Genomic DNA, 26524 nt, shown 5'->3' on the forward strand with positions numbered 1-26524 from the left:
ATTGGATGGGAGATAGAAAATTCACCCCGGGGATCACATCAGTCGCCCTGCCAGACAGGGGTCCAGGGGAGTAAATATTGTGGGAAGAAATATCCAGGGAATTGTTATGGCTAGGCTTGTATAGGCCATAGGGCCGATAGTCTAGTACCAACCTATGACAGACCATCATAAATGGAAGATGAACCCTGAGGTCTAACATAAATTGGTCTCTGTGTGGGTAATTCCTCAAGTAGATCCATTTGCCTACATCCACAACTAACATTTAAAGAAATTCTATGCCAGGACTCTCTGCACACAGGCCTGGAAAATGGATGCCTTTTCATTCCCATGGACGTGAATGTTCTTATATGCTTTCTTATCCTTTTCTCTGATAACCAGGGTTATTCCACAGATTCGTAAGGGACTTGTTATGGATAATTCTGATAAACCCATATTGGCTCAAGTAAGAGTGGTTCTCCATTCTTTTGAAAATGGCTAAGGGGAATTACCTCAAGCATTCTCACAAAATGGACTTACCCAAGAGAAGGAGCTGTGTGATAAAGTCTAACCTTTGATTTCTGCAACTCACTCCCTGGATGATACTTTTTAGTACCTTTTAGGCACATTTTTTGAGGGACATGCAACAGGTATTAGAGGCTAAGAAACCTGGTACCAGAAAATCTTATACTGGTAAGTGACAACAATTTTTCTAATTTGTGCAAGAGTAAGAAACAGGACTGTTTTTCAGGCCTTGGTGCCTTTGCTTTTTTTTTTACAATATTTGTGTGAGTTACCCACTGGCCTTTAATTCTTCTAGAAATTTCACCTTTTGGCTATCTCTGCTCGTCTGCCCAGAGCTCCTTCCTTTCTAACAAGCCTCACATCAAACAGATTTTTAAAAGGGTTTTGCATATCCCATCCACCTAGAAAACACCTGACTCCTTCTTGGGACATCAGTTTTGTTCTGGAGAAACTTGCACTTTTTCCATTTGAACTTGGATTATGAGAGATTTGAAATTCTTAACTTGGAAAGCAATGTTACTCTCTACTCTGACTTCTGCTAGAAGAGTATCTGAGTTAAAAGCTCTTATGATGAGTGTGCAGTATGCTATTTTTCACAGGGATAAAGTAACTCTGAGAACAAATTTTTTGTGTATGCCTAAAGTGATTTCAGAGTTTACTTTTTTGCAAGCTGTTCAACGCCATGTTTTCTTTCTGGATCAAAAAATAAGGGTGGGAGGTTTACATGCTGTGGATGCCCACATGCAACTCCAATACTACAGAACTACTGAAGGTTTTAGTCCAGTCAGTGATCAACTGTTTACTTCAAATTAAGGTAAGAAGAATGGTTTATTAAGTATCAAAGCATATGATTTCTAAACAGTTGTTTCATACTATTTAGTTTGTTACTGTCACCATAACAAGGCACCTTCCAGGCAAGGTCTGGACTCACTTTATCAGTGCTTTGCTGCCTTCTGTGACATTTTAGAAAGGGTTGGATTTTAAAAGTATACAAATGACAGCAACTTAGCTATATGTGTGCTTTTACAAAACCTTACAAGTTAGATTACTTCTCTACATCCAAAACAGGTTTTGCTAGGGTTATTCTCTAGGGGCTCCTGGATTCTGACCCCCCTCCCCATTTTTTTCTGAACTCTGGTAATCTACCCATATAGTATAGGCTAATACAGCAATGATCTAATGATGAACCTATTACAAATGTGTAAGTAATTCTTAACCTAGAAATAGATATTCAGCTTAGGTCATTGTTGCAGTAAGGAACACCCTTCCTTCCTCCCCTTCCTTTTTATGGTCTTTTTATTTATTTATTTATTTTTTTGCTATGGTGTGAATATTTTGATTTTCCTTTTTTTTCTAGCATATACCTAGTGCAGGGCTCTAGTCTCCCTTACTGTGAGCCAAGAAAGCTCTGAAGGTTTGGTGCCTTAAACTTTTTTTTACTGCTTTTCTCGAGTTGTTCATTGGTTTGGGTGCATGGGAGGTGCTCTAAAGCTTTTAAAGCTGTCAGGTTGTCATATCATTGGTAAGATATAACGCACATGGCTTAGGCTACTGCAGTAGTGATCTATTCAAACAACTTCTGTTATAGCAAGTTTTACTTACACAGCTGTACTTTCCCTTCAGGTTGTGCTTGGGAAGTCCACATGTAGAGTCTGAATATCTCGTATTATGGATTCTCCTTGATGGGGTCCTTGGTTAGGTTCATTCTTTCCACCATTTGGTAAATGGATAGTATGCATAAGATCCCGTGTGTGGAGATACATTGTTCATTTCTGATGCACATCATGATGTGACATAGTAGCTGCATAAGAGCCAGTTGTATGTTGATTTGTCAGGTCACTACACAATGATGTGCTATTTTATCAAACTTGATAAACTTCCCTTAAGGTTGTGCAGCCTCAGAGGATGTTAAGTAAGGAGGTGTTCCTTGCATGTGGGATGGGGGACTTGCACCCCACTTCATTCAGGTCCGCTTGTTTCATTTACCCTTCAAAGTTATAGATTCACAGATTTATAGTTATTTCAAGGCCACTAACTCTCATTACCATTCTCATGTTTCCAGTGCAGCATATCTTTTTTCCAGGAGTGCCATAATGGTCAGTTATGGAGTAAATGTTCAGATACCCATCCATTGTCTAGTTTATGTTTAAAGAAAGATAATGACCCACACTGCTTAACAAGCAGGGGAGGTTTATTCCAAAGGTTTGAGAGAGGCTGGGTTTTTAATCTGTTCTTCCATCATATTGTGTCTGTGTGTCTGTCAGTGAAGATTTAGGTCCTTGTTTTTAGTAATGGTGGACATACTGGATTTGCAGAGAAACATGAGTTCCAGGACAATTGGGTTTCTAATGACTTTAGGTGAAACAGATATCTATTCAGCCACAACCCATTTTTGTAGATGGGATCAAGGTATCCCTTCAACAGTGACAATCATTTTGAGCCAATATTCACACCACCAGGTGGCTAACCTGCCGTGGTTGTTCTTTCACACCACATGTGCTCAAACTTGTGGCCAGTTTAGAACGTCCAATCCACCTACTGCATGTCTTTGGAATGCGGGCAAAACCCACAAGAATAGAGGGTGGACATTCATACTCCACACAGAAGGCACCCCAGCCGAGAGCTGAACCAGAGAACCTCTTGCTGTGAGGTGACAATACTACCTACTGTGTCGCTGTGTGTGAAATACAGATATCTTCACAAAAGTCTGTAAGACACGGAGTAATGAGATGGAGCTTTCAGCTGGTCTTGGTAGCTAAAGAACTTTAGGCCTGTGGTCTTTATGATTAGGATCTTTTTTGGTTTTTCTAATTGTTAGACATGTGTATTGAGGTACATCCCAAAGGGATATATTTTGATATTATAGTCCGTCATTGTCCAAGAACTCAATAACCATAACCCATAAGAGCACCTATATTCAGTAGCTAACTAGTTATGCTTCCAGTTAGCACAGTTATGTTTACTGTCCTGTTTTTTTGGTTGTGGAGTTCCTGCATGTTTATGCCTTTTACATCTTGTACATTGTCAATGTAGTCATCAGATCTTTAGATTAGTAATGGAGACCCACAGTATTAATGTCTGGATTGTTTAGTTTTGCCAAAATATCAGAGGTTCAACCACTGCAACTTGAAGATTCTGACAGTAGTAGTTTTGGTGTATCTCGTGGTCAGGAAAATGGGCAGAGAATCTCCTCTGAAGAAACAGCACATCATTTTCCAAAAAAGAAAGCCAAATGTTAACCATCTGTTTAACTTTGGAAGCATTTCAGTTAGTCTTCAAACCTCGGCTTTTCCAAATTCTGACAGGAAATACAGCACTGTTGTGGTGTGTCAAAAGTGGGGGAGACACTATCTATCTTTTTGCTGGTTTACTGTTCATCAAGAAAACACACTTTCGACAGAAGTTTCAATATCTTGTAAGTGGAAATTGGACATAACACTTTTCTGCCATGAAAACAATGGGGTGCCCAGAGGAGGACATTTTGTGTCTATTGCATAAATCACCAAACTCCACATTTCTGCTTCAGAGTTCTTCACAGTCACACAGTGGCCATCCTTGCTTTCTCCAGCATAGTTCTTCACATTCACACAGTGGCCACCCTTGTTTTTTCCATAATTTCACACCAATACCAAGTTGTACATTTCTCCTCCATTTTCCATATTCCAAAGAGGGCTTTCAAATGTTAAAAAGAAAACAAGAAACCAGCATTTGTCATAACCCCATCTTATCTCAGTCAACTTTTGTTCACTCTTAGAATAAAGATGTTGGTTGCCCCCTTAAGGTGAGTACCTCAAACAGTTTTTTACTGCTTTGACTGTGTTGTCTCTGTTACCACAGCCAGCAAAGAGATTTAGCTGCTTGTGTTAGTCATTTAGAAGGGAGCCTTTCATTTTTTTTTCAGGTTTATTTTTTAATGTCTGGAGTAGTACTTCATTACTTGTCAGACTTGTCAACCTACTGCAGCTTACAATGCATTTGTTCCATTCCAGTCACTTAGGTCAGATGCTTATGATCACTACAGTGCCATTTACTGCCTTTTGTGTGATCGCTTGAAACGGCACAAGAACCTACGTATTTCAGCACCTTCAATACCACGATCCCTACAGTATACTACACCTACGGCAAACATTCAGGTAATTAACTGTCCGTTAACTATGGATTTTGAGTCTATTTGCTATGTTTTCAGATGTATTCATAAGTAAATAAACACAGTTAAAATTATTCTGTAAATTAGGGGCTCTATGTATGTAAGCAAGATTTTTGTTGAGGTTACCAGAAACTGTGTATGGTTTGTTCTGGAAGAAAAAATAAGACCAGATGGTGCTAGTTGGCTTTTCCTTGTTGTTTGATCTGTGTATGTTTGAATTTTTAAGTCAAATGTTTTGCCTTGCACACTGCTTCTGCTTTCTGTAAGTAACATATTTATTGTAACAGTCCACATTTTTCCTATGTTTTGATATTGCAGCTGGTTAGTACCTATGGCAGATTCAGTGTTCAAGTAAAGATTTTTGTTTTTTCTATTAAGTTTCTTTTTTATCATGCTGATTGCCTGCTCTCATTGCACTGTTTCCGCAGCCTCATTGCCATTTATTTATGCAAACATTGAACAGTGCTTGCTTGCTGAAGACTAATATATATATATTTTCCAAAAAATAACTCGTTCACTGATGTCCTTGGGAACAACATGATAGCAGCAGTTAAAAAGTCATTTAATATGTATTATAAACAATGTAGTACAAGATTAAGTACTTTCATTCCAAATGCACTAAGGAATTTCATCAGAATCTAAAATATTATAGTTTCTTGTCCTTAATTAGTTCATTAACAATTAAACCATGCAATTATTCAGTTTCACTAAAATGCAGACGTATTATAAACAGCCTATGATGATGATGATCATCATCATCTTCTTTCGGCTGTTCCCGTTCGCCACAGCAGATCACCTGTTTCCATTTCTTCCTGTCCTCTGCATCTTGCTCTGTCACACCAACCACCTGCATATCCTTTCTCACCATATCCATAAACCTTATCTTAGGCCTTCCTCTTTTCCTGTTACCTAGTAGCTTCATCCTTAGCATCTTTTTCCCCAATATACTCAGCATCCCTCCTCAGCACAGGTCCAAACCAACGTAATCTTGCGCCTCTGGCTTTGTCTCCAAACCTTCCAACCTGGGCTGACCCTCTAATATATTTATTCCTAATCCTGTCCACCCTCGTCACACCCAGTGCAAATCTTAACATCTTTAACTCTGCCACATCCAGCTCTAACTCCTGCCTTTTTGTCAGTGCCACTGTCTCCAACCCATATAACATAGCTGGTCTCACTACCCTCTTGTAGACCTTCCCTTTCACTCTTACAGGTACTCGTCTGTCACAAATCACTCCAGACACTCTTCTCCACCCACTTCCATCCTGCCTGTACTTTCTTCTTCACCTCTCTTCCACACTCACCGTTACTCTGAACTATTGACCCCAAGTATTTAAACTCATCCACCTTCGCCACCTCTACTCCTTGCATCCTCACCATTACTCTATCCTCCCTCTCATAAAAACACATATATTCTGTCTTAGTCCTGCTGACCTTCATTCCTCTTCTCTCTAGAGCATATCTCCATCTCTCCAGGGTCTCTTCCACCTGTTCCCTACTCTCACTACAGATCACAATGTCATCTGCAAACATCATAGTCCACGGGTACTCCTGTCTGATCTTGTCTGTCAACCTGTCCATCTCCATTGCAAATAAGAAAGGGTTCAGAGCTGATCCTTGATGTAACCCCACCTCCACCTTAAACGCATCCGTCACTCCCACCGCAGACCTCACCGCTGTCACACTACCCTCGTACATATCCTGTACCACTCTTACATACTTCTCTGACACTCCTGACTTCCTCATACAATACCACAACTATTATAAACAGCCTATATAAATCAATATGCTAAAAACTAGAATAGACAAAAATATAGAAGTAAAACTGCCTTCAGTAAGTATGCCACCAAATATTTGAATTTTAGAAAATGTAATTTTTCTGTCTTGGAAAAAGTGGGTAGGAAAAAGAGAGGTGATAATTGGGAAGCTTATTTAGAATACAGGAACTTTACTGGCAACTATTGTTGGATGTCTCTTGTTTCCCTGGTTTAAATTAAAAGGTTAGTATTTGCAGTGCTTTGACTTTAACAGCTGATAGGATTTAAAAGAGCTTATCATGCTGAACTGATTTATTTTTCCTCACATATTTTAAAATGTTCTTAAATATAGTCAAACAATGTTAAAAACTGACAACAATTGATGAAACACTAGTAGTTTTATTTGTTTTTTGTCTTTTCTAGTTTTTGTCACGTTAATTTATATAGGGTGTTTATAATATGTTTGCATTTTAGTGAAATCAATTAATTACATGGTTTTTAACTGTTAATGAATTATTTAAGGACATGAAATTTCAAAGTTTTAGATTCTGATGAAGTTCCTTATTACATTTGGAACGTAAGTGCTTAATCTACTATTTTGTTTATGATGCATATTAGATAGCTTTTTAACTGCTGCTGTGGTGAACGAGTTATTTTTTTGGAGTTTGTGTCCTTTGAAGTTGTGGTTTATTGGGTGTGTGTGTATATATAATATATATATATATATATATATATATATATATATATATATATATATATATATATATATGTTTATAATCAATGCAAAAAAGGCCACTATTCATGTATTTATGACAGTTCAATGCAGATTAACTTGAAAGTGAGCAGGGTGATATCTAATTTGTACCATTCCATCTCCCGAAGAGTGGTTCTTAGTGATTTTAACTCTGTATTAAATTTAATATATGATTATTTTGATTTTTATCTTGAATTTATAGTTTTCATATTGGTTATTTAACTACAGTCTGCAGCATTAATCCTGTATTCTCTTTTGTCTTGTCTGTAGCTTTGATTCATTTCATTGTAAATTGCTTTGCTAAAAAAAAAAAAAAAAAAAAACTAATGAAAACGAAAAACTTAGTTGAGTAGATGGAAATACAGAAAATGAAAATTTTGAGTAAATTATTTTTCTCTGTAGGAGCACCCTAAACATTGGATGCTGTCTTTCTAATGAGCTAGCTGGAATAAATGAACTGAGCATTGACTGTTTTTGGCTAGAGTAGAGAAACTTGTTGGACTTTTGTGTTCCTTGTCTTTCCTGTGCCTTTTTTTGCTTTCCTGAAACTAGGATAACCAGTTGGGTATTACCATTAGATAAATAAGCTAAGTGGATCCTTGGGAAAGCTACTTTTTCCCTCATTGTTATGATTGTGGCGCTGATACCCATGCAGAGAATGTTACATATATATTTTTACATATATATAAATAAGGTATCTATTTGTAAATATATATATATATATATATATATATATATATAATTACATCCTAACCCAGATTGCTTTTTCTTTTTTCATACACAGGTAATTTCAATCTCTCCAGCTTCCTAAGCTGCTGTCAGCAAGCACACAAGGTTAATGTCCTCTTCTGAGTTATGTTAGTGCTTTCTATTCAAAATGCACTGGAAGTTGTTTTTTTTCCCCCCTCTTAGTGGAGGATGTTAACTGTGTACTAGTTGGTAGTGGCTTACGTAGTCAGAGAGACTAAAAGTGCTTGTTTAAGGAAAAAGAAAAAGCATTCTGAATTAGTATATATAGGAATTAAGGTAACAGCAGGCTGATGGAAAGGTTGGCTTTCCCAAGAATGCACTTTTTTTTTTTCCATTTGCCCTGACCTCTACTCATGAGGAACATGGCAGATTTTTTTGGGCCTCTTACTGCTATTTTCTGTATCAGAAAAGTGGGACTTTAATTTGACATCACTGAAATGTAACTCTATCTGGCCACTGACAATTCATTAGATCTTGCAGCTGCTCAGTTTCACTACTTACAAACTCTGCTTGGCCTGTCTTCAGTTGTAGTTGGTGTTTACTTTTTTGAGGTTGCTTACTAACAAGGTTAGTATTGAAGAAGGTGTGTAGAACAGGTTATGTACAGTAGTGGGAAAAGGCCTGGAGGCCTTATATCTGGACTACACTTGGGAGTACTTGTAATGCTCTGAGTGTGTTCATAGAGACTGCTTCTTCCTGAGGGAAAGGTGAGCTTACCAATAGTGATAAGTGCTATTTCCAGAATAAAAAGGGAGAAAGTAATAAGTCTGGAAATAAGTCTACCTCCGTTCACGCTTTCTGTATGAATGTGTCTGAGTTTTCCCACATCAGTAGGATTCACAGGATCAGCCCAGGCCTTACATTTTACACAGCTACATGATGACTTATGGCTGACTTCTTACAGGGAGAGGATTGAATCTTAAGTGGTCATGAGCATGTTTACCAGCCTTGTGTCTTACTCATGGCTGTTCATTCCCTTTAGGTAACATTGATAGTGTGTTCTTTAGTGGAGGTGGCCTGTTGTTCAGCCTTTAATTCTTGCCAGTCACTTGTTTTAGCCTGAGCCCACCCAACATGGGAAGGTGACTTAGAGGAATAGGAAGCCTTATTTCTGAAGTGGATAACAGTATTTTTTTCTGTTTTTACCGTCTCCCCATGAGGATGACCCCCACTTCTTTGAAGAAGCTTAAAGTCCATTAGGTGTTTACTAGGCTAATGACCACAAGAGCCTTTTTAAGCCTAGCAGTGCATTCCAAATCTCTGAAAAGTTTTGATAGCCTTGATAAGTGTAAGCTGTGGCTTGGAGACTAAACATTTACAAGCAGGGACCTGGGAGAAGAACCGTTTACAGGCTGCATGTGCCCATTAGAGACATAGGTGCCAAACCAGAGATGAATTTCCTGTTCCCCATCCATTTGACCAAGTTACACTTGAATTTGATTGGGGAGGAACCCTGCTTCACATGGATGGGAACCTGTTCCAGAGAAAGGAGTGTCTGTAGGATACATACCTGTCTCTCCAGCATGTTCTGTTTATATCACAGGCAAGATTTAAGTTTTTAGAATGGGTAGTTCTGGTGCTGTTTGTTTTGTAGACATGCAGGAGGTCCAACAGGGTGAGGTCTGACAATGCCTGTAAGCCAGGCATAGATCTTCCCTCAACAGCCTGTAGGAGACAGAGTACAGGAACAGGACCTTGAAGTGGTCTACATAGGAGATGTTACTTATACCCTGTTTTCTGTTAGTGAGAATCCTCTGTGGACATTTCAGTTGTTGAATATGCCTGGTTAGATACATAACCAAAGTGGGCATTGTACTTAATGTTAGGTCTGATCATTGCCAAATACAGTGAAATGATGACTTCCTTGGAACTAGATGCTATACCTTTGTTTATAAATTGCACAGTATAAAATTATTTCCTCACTACTGTAGACATGTGATGATCAAAGGTTAGATTTCTGCATGTCCTCAAGTTCTGACTGTTGGGTCAGCTGTTAGGGGTGTGTTGTCAATATGGTAGCTACCAGGGGGTGGATAAGTTCTGGAAGTATACTGTTATGCATTTCTTGGCATTTAGTTTTAGTCCATGGCTCTGATACCAGTTATTTGTCTGTGTCAGCCCTTCCTGGAGAACATTTGTGTCAATGAGTGATTCTATGACTGCTCCTAATTTGCAGTCATCAGCAAATTTAGTTAGCCATAAGCCAATGACATTGGCCTTGACTTCAGAGAAGTAAATGCCAAAAAGGAGCCGGTCCCAAGACTGATCCTTGAGAGACTTTGCTTGTGACTGGCCTCTTTGTAGATGTGGACTCTGTGAGCCAGCTTGCTGTCCATCTGGTGACATAAGGGTTTATACCTAACCTCTTGAGTTTTCAGCAGTGCCAGAGTGGGGTATTTTGTCAGATGCCTGGGCCAGGTCAAGGTAGGCAGTTTGAACCATTTTACCCTCATCCATTGCTTTGGAAACCTTCTCAGAGAAGCCCACCAGGATGAGTAGGCATGCCCTGCCCTTGAAGAAACCAAATTGGGTTAGGTCCAGTGTGTGGAAGTTTCCTATCTCATTATTGATCATTTCCATGATATTGCTTTTCTTCATGGCTTTGCTCATGATACTAGTGAGTCTTATGGATCTGCAGTTTCCTTGGTGTGTAGATGGTGCACCTTTGCTCAGAGGGATGACTTTTGCTGTTCTCCATTCTTGAGGCACAAAGCCTATTTGGAGTCTGTGGTTAAGTAGGAATTCCAGAGGGCCTGGTAGGTCATGTTTCGTGCTACTTAGAAGGCATCCTGGGATGTTATCTGGTCGTATTGATGCAGAGAGACCAGTTCCTAGTGATAGCAGGGGAGTTGTATTTGATGGTATTTCCTGAGGGAAGGTTGAGTGAGATAGAGGGTTAAAGTTGGAGCTGAATTTTGTCAGCCAGTAGGGTTGTAATATTTTCTGGTTCTGTACAGGTGGCTCCATTAACAATGAGCTCTGCACACAATTGTGTATTTCCTTTGAGGTTGTGGACATAGCTAAAGAATGCCTTGTGGTTGTCCTTGGCCTGGGAGGCCAAATTTACCCCAAATGTGGCTATGGTAGACTTTACATGCCCCCTGAGTTTGTTTAGTTTGAGAATGTTTTTATCCTGGTGGGTGCTGCACCCCCTAATTTTTGCATAAGGAGGACCCCGCCCATACATTACGGTTGATGAAGTCATCTGTGGATTCACTTGTGGCCCCTTGACCCACCACTAAAATCCCTTGCACACTGTCAGATGCATCTAACTGAGTATCTGAGAAAAAAGGAGGAGCCTTAGGTCTTCCTGGCTATGGCTCCACTGCTTCACAGATGCTGTCTGGGCAGACTGGAAGCATCTGGTTCGGCCCCTATGACTACTAAGCAATTGCACTATCTGTGCCTTTCTGACTGAGTGAAGTGAGTCTGTCGAATAGAGCTTTTTTTCTTTGTACTCTGCAGTCTAACATTGGTCCCAGACACCACAATATCTTTTCACCTTACCATCTCTTATTTAACGTAAAATAGTGGAGAGGGTGGGCAGAAAAGTCTTTTTCTTTGCCAAGCCGGGTGTTGTATTCCTCACTTTTGTCTCAGCTGTGCAGGTTCCTGTTTTCCCTGGTGAACCAAAGAGTTTAAAAGCTTTCATTCCTTCCTCATTCTGGAGTTGAGAATGAGTTACTCAAGGCCCTTTCCATGGTGTCTAAATTGGGATTCTGTGTGGCCTGCTGTATCTTTAAATTCCTTTATGCTGTGACTATTGCGGCAGGTTGTGATGTATATCTGTGATGCAGTGATTAAGACTATCATCTTAAGTGTGAGCCCAGCAAGCTAGTTTGTGTGCCATCTTCTGGAGGTTCAGAATGGCAACAGAGAGGTGCTGAGCATGTGTGCTCATATGTCACCTTTATGCCCAAAGCCTTGCCCAGAGAGTACAATGCCTATAAGTACTAAAGGTTTTGGTGTACTGGCTGGACATTGGGCTATCCTTGGCAGGAGATCCCTTGGGTAAAGAATACTGCAGCTGTGAAAAGACAGACATCTACTGTTATAGTAAGATTTTACACAGCTGTAGTTTCTATATTGCAGTTGTTTGGGGAGTTTTCTCCTATTGCTGATGAAGGGTGCATAGATGATTTTGCTGGATATGATGGGTATCATTGCCTGAGGTATGCAAAAGAGATTCTGTGGCTAATTCCGTGTTGGCATCAGTTTCAGTACAAAGTACTGCCACTTTGTCATTGCTCTACTTTAAGAGTGTTTACTATGATGCAGTCCTTTGTAACAGAGGACTTGTGAGAGAAAAAGATTCATATGTTTCACATACTTGGACCACTGGTTCTTGGTGGCCCCATTTAAAAAATCTTATATAGTGTCTTCAGTATAGGTGCTTTCATGGTTGCTGATCCTGAGACTTCCATAAATGGGAAGAGGGTCTCACTGAACCCATCTTAAAGGATCATCTTCATCAGAGCAGAGCTGAGCAGTTTTTCATTATTGCTATAATATAAAAAAACTTTTAGATAATGTAATGTTAAAATAAGTCTTTCTTCAATCTGTTCATTGCCACCCAGCTCAAGCTGAATTTCAGTCAGTTCTTTCTGTTTAATCCGCAGTCCCGAATGTCTCCAGTATGATATTAAGTTGTCTAATATTTGAATGGTTAACATATCTCATTTATTATTTTATTAATTTCTTCACTTTAGTGACACCATAATGTAGTGTTTTTTTGTCTGCTTGATTTGTACACTTGATCAGTTTTCAATAATTTTATTTGTGTATACAGCTTAATTATACAGTTGCACCTGCTGCATAGGTCATGACTGAGAAGGGTCACTGGACCAGCATTCCATTTCAGTTACATTAGTATCACCATAGTATTGGCAGGTTGCTTGTGCATTTAATCATACCAAAATTTTGTACATATTCTAATACCGGTCCAGTACAGGTACCTGCATGGGTCTATAAATACTTTTGTTTATCTCATCTGTTCTGAAATAAGACCTTTACAGATTTTTTGTGAAGAAATTGCAATAATAAAAGGACCTAAACAGAAACAAATGTGATAGGTCTAGCCTGAAGAAAAAAAAGTGCCAAAGACCTCACTCATCTACCTTTGACAAAGCTGCTGATGGTATCACCTATACAACAGCACAGAGATAAGCAAAATTTACTTCAGATCTGTGTATGGAACTCCTTAAATATTAGAAACCTTCTCAAAGCTAGTAAGTCAGTCTTCTTTCATGGAAATTAATTTTAACCCACCCATTTGCAGTACTTTTGTCTGTAACTTGCTCCAAGTCAAAATTGAGAAGAAAAGAAATTAGATTAATTAAAAAAAAAGGAAAGGATGTAGTTGGAGGAAACACTAACCTTATATAGTGGAACTGGAAAAAACTACCAAAAAGTCATGTGATTCCAAAGTTTTATTGTGGAAATTGAAGACAATAAAATGTTAGTGTTGTAGTACATCATTCTGTATTATAAACTGACACAAAGTGGAATTCTTAAAACAGACCAAAGTAAAATAAATGTCTCAGTCCATTACATTGTAGGTTAAGTCAAGAGTGACAGTCTTACAATGAAAGGAGAAGGGCTGTCTTTATTAGGACAGAAAAATGAAAATAAATGTAAAGATATTTGAAGTAGAAGAAATCAGTCTGACCATGTAGGGAGGAAGTGGCAAGAACTTATAGAGCTCCCAATAACTCTGTCTTTATATGGGTGGCTAATGCACGATCATCGTTCACTGCGGTAGTTATATGAGACCAGACGCAATCTAAGACAGAAGACAGCCCAGCTATTATGGCTTACTGTTGCAGTGACCCTTCTTGAAGTGAAGACAATCTTTTGGAATATTCCGTGCTTTGACAAGGGGAATGCATCCAATGTCAACTTCAGTTGCCCTGGTGGACCATGCTACAAAGCTGCAAAACAACATTATTCTGAGTGGTGAATTCATTACTGTCTAGATTGCCCCATTCCCAGAAAGCTCATGATTACTCAGTGCTTCCAAATCAACTTCTGAAGAGGGTTGGATAAGCTGCTGATGGACTTCATCAGTATGTTCCCTTCTTTTAGGTTATGAACTTCTGCAGCAATGATACCATTGACTCATTCCCACCAGTAAAAGATGTGCATCATCTTTCTGTACAATGAATAGGTGCAAGTATCACCCTGTTTGTCCAAAAATTACTTCATGCACTGGTTAGATGAGTAGGAAGTGGTCTGTGACAGCAAAACATCATACTAGAAGGTGGTCCCGTTTTTCCAGAACCTGATTAAAAGGACTCAAAAAAAAAAAAAAAAAAAAGATGAGAAGCTCCATGAGCATGTGCTAACTGTAAAGCCAACGACCGCTCAAATTATTGCAGTGTCTACATCCTCAAACATGTAGAAGCCTCTATAATGATCATGGCCACAATGAAGCATAGAGGGAGCAGGGAGGTTCTGGGCTTTGGCTAGTTCTAGACCCTCCATTGTATTTGAATTCTGGCTTCTGCCAAGAACATGGCCTGCTTGGTCCTTACTTCAGTCAGGAACAACAATGATGATGTAAATTAAGTTGTGATGGAAGATAAAATGAAAATTCATAAATTAAAATCAACTAGTGCTTCAGCCAGTGTACTTTCAGGGTTTAGAACTAACATTACCAAACCATTTTAGTTTATAAAACCATAATTAGACAAAAATAACAAAACAGGTAGGCAGATAAGCAGTCAAAACAGTGAATTATTTCAGGATAATCAAAAGGTTTAGCATGGAACATTATAAAGATTAGAAGAGAATGAATGCAGTAATTAACATAATAAGATGACTAGAATTAATTGAAGTGATAAACGATGGCATTACGTAGGGGCACTTTATTAGAAGTTCAGTTTTCAACCTCCCCTTTGTTAGATGTCAAACTCAGAAAAGATTAAGCAGTTGATTCTTTCCTGAGCAGTATATCATAAATACATTGCAATTTGTGTGTGCATTGTAGTTTATTTAGGTTCATAAGTTGGTACTGAGCTATCTGCCCGGAGGCATATATTATCCCAGCCACGTTGTGCGGTATTCACCGCCCGTTTAGTAGTTCCCTAGACCCTTGTACTAGCAGTTAGTACCCTTGGCCCCTATCTAGTAGTGCTGTTGGTGTGATCCCCGGTGTGAATTTTCTGTTACCCATCCACTCATCAAGGTTCCTCTTGAAGAGTGATAGTGAGGGGCTCTGTCTTATGTAGATCGGGACCCTGTTCCATAGTAAGGGAAGTCTCTGCGAAGGGAATCTATCCCTCCAGCATGTTCTATTCATTGTTGTGTTGAGGTTTATATCCCTAGAGCGTGTAGCTCAAGTAGATTTGGTTTTGCTAAGATGGAGCATGTTCAACAATTCTGGGTTGGACATGGCTCTGTACGTTAGACAGAGATCGCCTCTGAGAAAGCGGTATGCAACAGAGAACAGTCTTAGCTTTTTCAATCGTGCTGCATAGGGCAACTGTTTGAGGCCAGTAATTCTCTTGGTTAGGTACCTCTGTGGTCTCTCCAGCTGCTGGAGATGTCTAGCCAGGTACATTCCAGTTGGTGCATTGTACTCAATAATGGGTCATTTAGGCCCTTCTGGAGGATCTCCATGTCGGCCGGAGACTCTATTATAGCACAGTTTGCAGTCGTCCGCAAACTTAGTCAGCCACAGCCCTTCCGTGCTTGCCTGTGCTTCTGAGAAGTATATGCCAAACAGGAGGGGCCCCAGGACAGAGCCCTGAGGCACACCACTCATTGCTGGTCTGGATTCGGACATAGATCCCGCTACTCTTACTTTATGGGATCTGTCTGAGAGCCAGTTTGCGATCCATGTTGTGACGTAAGGGTTTATGCCCAGGCTGGTGAGCTTATTAATAATACCCGAATGGGGAATGGTGTCAAATGCTTTAGCAAGGTCAAGGTAAGCCGTGTGTACCTCCTTTCCCATATCTATAGCCTGAGTAACTGGGTCATAAATGTGATTCTTAAATATGGCTGCATATGTACTGAATTAGTATTGTAGCTCTTGTTCATATGGCATTTGCAGATTAAATACCAGCATATATGTAGTCAGCTGGTTGCTTTCTGATAGATATATATATATACATATATATATATATATATATATATATATATATATACATACATATATATATATATATATATATATATATATATGTATGTATATGTATATATATATATATATATATATATATATATATATATATACATATACATACATACATATATATATATATATATATATATATATATATATATATATACATATACATACATACATATATATATATATATATATATATATATATATATATATACCCTTTTTCCCATTTTTTTCTACATAGTGTCGGGGTATCCTGTTAACTGTCACCACCTCTCGATTCAGTGCCACACTCCTCCCTTCTTCAACACTCATGCCTGACTGTCGCAGATCTTCACACAATCCATCCACCTCTTTACTGGACATCCTCACTTCCTCTTACCTTCTTCCTGTCTGTCCCAAATCCTCCTCACCAGATTGTGTTCTGCTTTTCTGCACATGTGTCCAAACCACTGTAATCTGTTCTCTTTGATCTTTTTGCAATTGCAGCTACTTTGGCTTCTGCTCTTATGTCCTCATTTCTTCGTCTGTCCCACAGTGTGTATCCTACCAGCCTTCTCAGACAATTCATTTCCATCACCTCTGGCTTCTTCAACTGTTCTGCCTTTACTGCCCAAGTTTCTGTACCATACAGTAATACTGGTTGTACCACTGTCTTGTACACCTTACTTTCCAGCTTTTTTGGCATTCTTCTCTCATAGATTACACCTGACACTCTATGCCAGTTGGCTGCAGCCCTTCTGATTCTAGCTTTTGAGCTCTTCATTCAGATTTCCTGTCTCCTCAACCACCCCTCTCAGATACTTGAAGTTGTGTACTTGTTCCACTATCTTCCCTTTTATCTCTAGTCTCAGCTTCTTCTGATTACCACAGTTTGCTGCCATTACCACTATCTTATCTGTGCTTAGTTTCATCCCATGTGTCTTCAGTTTTGCATTCCATTCTCCTATCCTTTGCTGAAGTTCTAGCTCAGAGTCTGCCTATAATCCCACATCGTCTGCATACAGCAACTTTGTTGATCTGTCCCTCCGACTTGTTTGATAATGTAATCCATCACCAGTGTGAACAGCAGTGGGCTCAAGAGCTGAACCCTGGTGTACATCCACTCCCACTAGGAACCCCGCTGTGAGGCCGAACACTGTTTGTACTTGAGTCATTGGGTCCTTGTACATAGTCTGCACTAATTCTGCCAGTGTTTCTGGGACTTCAAACCACCGCAGTACTGCCCAGATCTGTTTTCTTAGGACCTTGTCGTATGCTTTCTCCAATTCTAGGAATGCCCAGTTGGACTTTCTCCTCATCTCTAGCTTCTTTTCAAATATCTGCCTCACTGCAAACATCGGGTCAGTTGTGCTGCATCCTGATCCGAGTCCGAACTGCTCATCCCCATCTTACATTCTACTGCTGTACGTATCTGTGTATCAGTCACCCTCTCCAGAACTTTCATGCAATGTGATAGGGGTTTGATGCCTTTCCATAAAAAAGTAGTGTCTGCATATCACTGACAGAACAGGAAGCATATTTAAGTCATATAGAAGAGCTCTAATTTGTCTAATATCAAAACTAAAGTTTTACATTTTAAATATCATTCTAAATATTTCTGAACTACTTTAAATTTATTCATTCCATTTTCAGACTCGACAGCATTGCTGCTACTTAATACAGAAAACCAGATGATTCTTAATTATGGCTTATATGACACTTACATTTTCCCATAGTCAAACAGTAACAACTTGAGTATTGTTACAGTCTAACAAGTCACAATACTCTGCTATTGTGGGAGGTTGGTATAGTGGTTGAAGTGTTCACCTTATAGGCACAAGGTGCAGGGTTTGATTCTCACATGGGGTAATTGGCTTGGTTTGGAATGGGTCATATGGTCAATAGCCTAGTAAAGAATTATGTAAAATCTTACAGTGACCATAGATGTCCTTCTCTTCCATGTTGCAGTATTCATAGCATGAGGGAATTACCTGCCCAGGCGACCTGAACATCCAGCCAGTATACAAAAGATTTAAACTAGTGCAAGGTACATGTCACATTACACATAGGCTAGCAGCCAACATAGGCCATAAAAGTGATGTCTGCAGTCAGAACGCCATCTTTTGCCATTCATCTGATCGCTGAGCGGTTGCTGTTTCAGATAGATGTCCCAGTGGGGAAATTTTTTTTTTTTTTTTTTTTTTGCTACTGCATGTTTTTCGTAGTTAATGTCATCCAAGAAAGGCAAGTGCCATTGTGGAAGACAAATTCCACACAAAGATAACCACAATCAGTGTTTTTGTCTGGGGTCTGCTGATAAGACTTATGTGATTTGTCAGACATTTGTCCCTAAGATGCTCCGCAGCCATCTTTCTGCCCTGAACATTTTCCTCGGGAATCGGAGACTAAAGCAAGTAGCACTTGCAATGGAAGGTACGTCAGGTGCATCCAGTGAGCCTCCGGAGAAGAAGGTAAAAAAGATTAGGCCTAAATCTTTGGCTGTGCCTTTGAATCCAGATGTCCATCTTGAGGCTAGTGAATACCCGGAGGTCTGTTTGGTGGCTAGTTCTCTTCCTGCAGCGGGTACTAGTTTGGAGGCTGTTAGGGAGAGTACTATGAGCATGTCCACAGAGGTTTTGCAGATGTCCATTCAGGATGGTAATTTTGAACCACAGCTCACTTCTTTGGATGCCTCTTGCACTATTACTCCTTGCCAAGCCTCTGAAGACTGTCTGACATCGGTGCCGGATACTAGGCCTGTGTTGGTCCCGCCATCCCAGCCTAGGGTAGATCCTCCTCTTTAAAAGAAACAAAAACAGAAACATGTTTCTTCTTCACAGGATCCTTCCCCAGACTGGCAGGCTTGCTGTGAGGGAATTCTTAATGCTTTTCTAGCCTTAAGGCCTTCCTCTGCTTTACCTCCTACTCCAGTTCCCCTCTCCTCTCTTGCCTAGGAGTTCTGCTTTGGAACAGGAACCCTCTGAAGAAGAGGTTTAATCTTCAGATGAGTCTCTTGCTTACTCAGCACAAATGGACTCTCCCATAGGTTATGCTTCCCCTTGAAGTAGATTCAAATGGTGGTGACTCTCCTGAGAAAGACATCTCTTCTGGAGAGAGAATTTCCAGACAGAGAGATTTTTCAAATGAGAAAGTTCCCATGTTTCCCAAGTTTCAGAAGTACAGAAGAGGTACTACAACCTGTTACTGATGGAATCCCCTTCACCTTCTGCTGTTCCACCTGTGTTGCCTGCCTTCCAGGATGCTTTCCTACCAGCTTCCAAAGGTTCTGACTCACAACCTCCTGCCCCAGAAAGGCTGGATAGGTTTTACAAGGTTCCAGAGTACAGCAAATATCTTTTCAAATCTCCTCCTGGTGACCCTGCTGTGATCTCAGTGTCTGCTGATAGGCCGTCAGGTTTCTGCCTTCCACTTTTCTCCTTCCTTCTGATAAAGATAGTAAGATGATGGAGAGGCTAGGTAAAAAAAAGTATACACATCATCTGCTTTGGCCTTCAGGGCCATTAACTACCATACTCTATGCCAAGTATGTTTTGGCCATGCTTTCTCAGGCTTTACAGCTGCTGACAGACCTTGCATACTCTGCAGACAATACACAACTTTCTTACCTTTTGACTACCTTTCCCAAGTTATTTGTCGATCCATAAAGTGCAGTTGTGATGCAGCTGAAGTATCTGCCAGATCAGCTGCATCTGGAGCTTTTCTTAGGAGATGTTCTTGGCTAAGGTTACAGCCCTTACCTGTTGATATCAAGGTAAAACTTATGGATGCACCTCTTGCCAGCTCTGTCCTTTTTGTTAATGCTACTGTCCTTTTCAAATCCCGTCAAGAAAAAAGAGAAGAGTTAAAGCAACTTAACCACGTTATTTTGTCCCTAGTATGTAAGTATCATAGGAATTACCCTTCCAAACCACATTTTGTGAGGAAGAAAACCCGTACCCCTCCTTCCTCTTCCAAGAAAGGGACTTGCAGGCAGAGCTCTTCCAGAACTCAATCAGCTAGTGCTCAAAAGCCCCCCTTTCATGACAAACCATGTAGTCTGTGACTACCTGCCGGACTGTCCAGTATTCCTCTTTCCCAGCGCCTTTCTCACTTTCTTTCTGCATGGACAAATATAACCACAAACAAATGGGTCCTTTCGATTGTCCAAAATGGTTACGACATAGTTTGGAAATCCATCCTTCATTTCATGGGTATCCCTTATCCCCCTTGAGATCAGCTTCTTCGTTTCTTTCAGGTGCTTCAAGACCTGACCTCACAGGGGACCATTCAGGAAGTTCCCCCTCTGCAAAGAGGAAAAGGGTTTTATTCCAGTATGTTTCTAGTCCCCATAAAAGATGGCCCATGAAGTCCCATCTTAGACCTATCTCAACTCATCCTTTTTCTTCAGGTTCCCACCTTCAGGATGCTCACCCTCCAAACCTTGTTCCCTCTCCTACTATCTCAGGTTTTCTGGTTTCTCTAGATATCAAAGATGCATATCTTCATATTCCAGTTCACCCTCTGTTCAGGAAAGTCTTACACTTTTCTGTTGCTTCATCTCATTTTCAGTTTTGTGCGTTGCCCTTTGGACTCTCCATAGTTCTAAGAGTATTCACAAAATACTTTGCTCCTGTCATTGCCTTTTGCAGACTTAACAGAATTCTCATTTACCCTTACCTGAACAACCTGCTTATTCAAGCAGACCATGCAGACACTCTGCTAGGGGAATCTTCAAACCAGCATCGCCTTGATCCAAAGCCTGGGGTTCACTCTCAACTACAACAAATTCCTCCCTCAACCCTTCTCAGGTTTTCCTGGGCTGCAGGACAAGGGACAGACCTTATCATGGTTTTCCTGCCCCTGCAGAATATGCATTCTCTTCTGACCTGTTTTCAACAGTTGCTCCCTCTAACTTCATTGACAACCAGAGAGTTTCTCAGAATGCTAGGGTTACCCGTAGCCAGATTTCACATGCAAAAAATCCAATGGTATTTGAAATCTCTTTGTTCCCAGCGTGTTCATCCTCTGGAGTTTGTTGTCCCTGTTCTCCCTCTTCTTCCTTGTCTGAGGAAAGAATTAGTGGTGGATTCAAGAAATATCTTTGAATCCAGGCCTTCTGGTACTGCCTCCACAGCCTGTGTAGGAGCTATTTACAGATGCTTCAGACCAGGGGTGGGGAGCGACGCTGCAAAACCTGAAAGCTCAAGTCCTGTGGCCTCCCTCTATAAGGAAACAACATATCAACATCAAAGAAATGAGGGCTTTGATTCTTGCTGTACAAGCCGCTCTTCTCTTTGCCCAGGTCGGGTCTATGTTAAATGAACGAATGATCAAAATGTCGAGTACAACACACTCAACAATGTTTGATCGCTCGTTCATTTAATCGGACACTCCAAATTTGAAGTTCCGAAATGTTTTGGGTCGGCCATCCCAGTCAGTGTAGCGTGTGACGTAGACACGCTACACTGTTAGGAATGGCTACATCACAGGCTGCTTAGTTTAATATACCAACTCCGAGATCGCTGTAGATTGGGGAAAGGGCGATTTCCCAGTAATTGCTCGTTGCGATTACCGGGAAATTGCCCTTTCCTCAATGTACAGCAATCTCAGAGTTAGTATATTTAGTTGGGGGGGCACAGCCCCCCACATCGGGGGGTGTGGGGCAAAGCCCCCCTCTTTCATTTAAAAGTAGGTGTGTTTGTGTAGGTGTGTTAGTGTTTAAATGATGCGAGTGTGTAGGGGTTTGTATGCTTTGGTTGTATGTGTGTGTTTTGTATGTTAGTGTAGGGGAAGTGTGGGACAAACAAAATTTTTCGATTTTGTTTGTTTCGGGCTTTTCAGGGTTCGAGGTTTTGAACTTAAGATCATAATGTTTTGAGTATGTTGTACTCGACATTATGATCGTTCGTTCATTTAACATAGGTCCCCCTGAAACTGTTCACACACACTACCACAGTCATTTGGTATGTAAACAGTGGTGGGGGGGTTAAAGTCCTACCGGCTTTGAATGCTAGCCCTTTAGGCTTGGCAGAATGCTTCTCAAACAATTGTCACTTTAGTAGCTGTTTACATTCCTTCAGCTCAAAGTGTTCTGGCAGACACTTTAAGCAGGTCCATGACACAAGCCCACGAATGGATGCTTTACAGGGATGTGTTTCTGGGCATTCTCCACCAGTGGGGTACTCTTCAAATAGATCTGTTTACCTCCCTCTTGAAAAAAACAACTTCCAGAATTTTGTGCCAGAGTCTCAAGTTCTCTGGTGTGGAAGGTGGACACACACTTATTCTCATGGAAGAGGATGTTTCTTTATGCATCCCCCTTCCCAGTCATTCAGAAAGTTCTGCTGAAAATTCAGAAGGACAAAACCAAAAATCTTGTCGTTGACGCCCTTTTGGCCAAAATAGCACTGGTTCCCTCTTCTGCAGCTAACCAAGGGCAATCATTACAAGTTACCTCACAGGATGGATCTTCTCACACAAGACAAGGGGGATCTCTTATTCACCCACAAACCCTGAACCTAATCTGTGGGTGATAAGCTTCTGATCCCATTTTGACACATTTTTTTCCTGAGGGTGTGCTTCTAGTCCTGCAGGAGGCCAGGAAACCCAATACTAGGAGATCCTACTTGTTGAAATGGAGGCGGTTCTCCATCTGGTGTCTTAAGAAACAGCTAGATCCATTTTCAGTGGATATTCCCCTAGTTCTGTCTTTTTTTGTGTGAGCTGCTTAAAGCTGTATTGGCTTATTCTTGTGTTAAGGCCCACTTGTCCGCTATTTCTGCATGTCTGCCTTTAGCTTCCAGGATGGAGGTTAAGCTTTTTCTTAAGGACATCCTTCATATCAGACCTCCCAGGAAACCTGTACCTCCCCCCTGGATTTGAATTTTGTACTGGAAAAGCTTACTCAGGCTCCCTTTGAGCCTGCAGTCTCAGCTTCTTTGAATGGTTACACATGGAAGACTGTTTTGCTAGAAGAGTGTCTGTTCTTCAAGCCTTAATGGTTTCTCAAACTTTTTCTCATTTTCCACAAGGATAGGGTCTTTCTCCTCACTAACCCTTCCTTCATGCCTAAAATGGTTAATGATTTGTCCCTTAAGCAGTCTGTTCATTTACTTACTTTCCTTCCCTCAAAATTCTAGTGAAAGGGTGCTGCATACCTTGGATGTACATAGACAACTCAGATTTTACCTAGACAAGACCAAGTCCATAGGAAATCAAAGCAACTGTTTGTTTCCTTTCATCCCAGGACACTAGGAAAGCCTGTGTCTAAACAGACTGTTTCTTCTTGGATCTCTAAGGCCATTGTTTTCCATGAAAAACTCTTTCTTCCTCAGTCAAAGCTCATTCCACTAGGGCTGTAGCTTCATCTTCGTCCGCCTTCAAAGGTTTGGACACTGCCTCTGTTTTAGAGGCAGCTACATGATCTTCTCGCTACACTTTCACCAAGCATTACAAGCTGGATACTTTTTCCATATCCAAAGCAGGCTTTGCCAGGCATCCTGCATGGCTTCATGGAGACTTACTTTGCTTCAACCTCCCTTTCCCTTTCATGAGTTTTGGCACTGTTTCTAATGTTATGAATAGTACAACATGGTAATAGAAGAACATAGAATAATTGTGGAAAATCTTACCATAACCACAGATGTCCTTCTCTTCCATGTTGCAGTATTATATCCCACCCTTCTTTCCCCTTTGTTCATACTTTTCTTTGGATGATATTTTTCTTATACCTCATATCCTTGGGCTGGTGTTCTGACCTGGCATTCAGTTCTGAGGATGGTGCATGCAGACATCAGTTTTATGGCCAAAGTCGGCTGCTAGCCTATGTGCAGCATCGCATGTACCTTGCAGTAGTTTAAATATTTTGTATACTGTTTGGATGTTTGAGTCACCTAGGTGGGGAATTCCTCGTGTTATGAATACTGCAACATGGTAAAGAAGGACATCTATGGTTATGGTAAGATTTTACACAACTATTCTTTACCTGGAGGTAATTTCAAGCCTAGCTGTTTCATCCCAATGTAATCCCATAAATACTGTAGTCAGTACCCAGGATTGTATTTATTAATGACTGCCCATGTCCAGGGGGGGGTTGTGGGGCACTATCCCCGGTATGAATTTACAGTGCCCCATCCACTCATCCAGGTTCCTTTTGAACAGTGTCATAGTGGTGTTCTGCTTCACATGAATTGGCAGCCTATTCCAAAGATGTCAGTTGCTATAAATTAGTACCAGGCTAACTGCCCTTGTGTGCCATTCCATGCCAAACCAAGTATACCATGTGAAAATCAAACCATGCACCTTGTGCCTATAAGGTAAACACTTTAACCATTATGCCAACCTCACACAATGGCAGAGTCTTGATTTGTTAGATGGGAAGAATACTCAAGTTGCTACTGCTTGACTATGGGAAAATTTAAGTGTTGTATGAGCTATAATTAAGAATCATTTGGCTTTCTGCATTGAGAAGCAGTGATGCTGTCTTGAGTCTGATAATGGAATGAACCAACAAATTTTACTTGAAGTACTTCAGAAATATTTAGAAGGATATTTACAATTTAAAGCTTTAATTTTGATATCAGATAAATGCAAGCTCTTCTATATGACTTAAATAATTCTTCCTGTTCTGTCACTGATATGCAGACACTACCTTTTTATGGAAACATGACTTCAGAACATTTTTGAAGAGTTTGAGAAATAAAGGTAGGATTTTGGACTGAAGTCCCTAAGGAGAATAACAACCAGACAGAAGATTATATCTGATGTTGTCAGTCTTCATTCATTCATGACAGATGGGTTATGGCTCCATCCTCAGAACCGATGTGGCCCTTATAACAAGCTCATAGTGCCTGTCTTCCCTTCCCTTTAGATCTTGTTTGCCGCATAGAGTTTCAAGATGCATCAGGCTGTGCTCTCAAGCTAAGTGCTTTATTTTCTAAATATTTCTTGATATTTTTGCTACCCCTGTATAATATTTCATAGTTTCTTTACTTATCTTAATATTAGAGTGTGAGTGCCTTTCTCACCTATTTTTTTAACTTTTGGTATTTCTGCTTTACCATAGTTGGGGCAGGCTCCACCCTCAGGTAATCCTTAATTACCATTGTTGGTAATTTTCCCTTCCTCTTTCTTCTTCTTTACCCTTCTGGGTATTCCTCTTGCTACCATTGCTGATATCCTCCAAGAAAAAAAAAATCTTTATTTTTGTTCTGTTATTTACTGTTTGTGTGTGTGTGCGTGTGTGCGTGCGTGTGCTTGCATGGTCACATAGACAGGCCTGATTACTCTTGTGTTTTTCAACAGAGATGGAGGATAAAAAAGGCACAACTGGTTTCAAACAGTGTGACAAATGTGGCAGGAAAATGCCCAACTCCGAAGGGCATCTTTCTTGTGTTTATTGTTTGGGGGTTCCCCATTTAGAAATACAGCCTCCATGCGACCTCAGTAAGGGTTTTAGTGCCCGGACCCTTGCAGAGCATCAAAATAAGTTAATCCTAAAAGGGCTATTAAAAACTCCTTTTTCAGAGGCTTTGTCTGAGGCAGAGGTGCCAAAACCTCCTAGGAAAGAAGCAAAAACGAGGAGCCATTCAGTTCCAGCCTTTCCACATTTGCAGGAACCAAAATCATTCAAGGGCCAAGTTCCTACAGAATCGAGGACAAAACAATTAAAATCGGCACTGACAGCTGTCTCAGCACCGGAGCCTACCACCCCCTCTACACTGCCATCTACTTTCATGGAACCAACTAAACTTACTACTGTACTGACCCCTTCCACGGTACCTCAGACTCTCTCGTTACCAGTAGTAGTTTCTCCCATTAAACTGGTCACTCCCCCCCCCCCCTCCAACACAGCCTTCTGGTCATTCGACAATGGTGCCGAAGGTCGAAACCCTGGCCACGAAATGATATTCCCCATCCACTGACCCCTTTATTGGTCAGCAGCTCAGTACATTTGTTGACCATCCAGAATCTCCTTCGGGGATGTCCATTCTTTCCACCAGGAACCTTTTGGAGCTTGATGTAGTTAGACTGATGGACCAGCTCTTGGCGGCTAGAGGTATTTACAACTCCATCTAGGACCTCTCTCCCACCCAGAGCTGAGGTTTCTTCTCCACAGACTCCAACTTATCTTCCTCCTTTGACCTCTCCGCAGGATTTGGAGCCCTCAATGCCACTGCCCATCCTGGTGCCAACTTCTTCAGTACCAAAGGTGGATCTCAGTACCAAAGGTGGATCTCACCGTGGTCACAGAATCCACTCTGTGGACCTCTGCTCAGTTGGAGCCGACCCACCCACGGGACTGTGACTTGGCTGCCAGCTCCAGAATCCCTGGTATGGCACCATTTTTTTCCATGGTGCCGTCTACGGTTCCAGTTGCTTTGACAGTTCCTAGTCCTCTCGTGGCTCCTTTTCTGGAGGTGGGTTCATTGGAGCGGCGTGTGACCCCGGTTCCGAGATTGTCTTTTTCGGTTCTGGGCTTCCATCCGTCTTCAGGCAAGCTT

The 26524-nt window shown here is 40.7% G+C and overlaps 1 protein-coding gene across 1 annotated transcript in view; it reads left to right on the plus strand.

The window, feature by feature from the left end:
* SIK3 (SIK family kinase 3) overlaps window positions 1-26524 on the plus strand; it is a gene marked incomplete in the record, with an annotated part of 4425276 nt that overhangs the window by 2499060 nt on the left and 1899692 nt on the right. The window contains 1 exon segment of the mRNA XM_044080968.1: window positions 4491-4634. Within this exon segment, the coding sequence (XP_043936903.1) occupies window positions 4491-4634 (144 nt within the window).

Source organism: Protopterus annectens, chromosome 8.part0 (genome assembly GCF_019279795.1).
Source record: "Protopterus annectens isolate FY-2018-M chromosome 8.part0, PAN1.0, whole genome shotgun sequence".
NCBI lineage: Eukaryota > Metazoa > Chordata > Ceratodontiformes > Protopteridae > Protopterus > Protopterus annectens.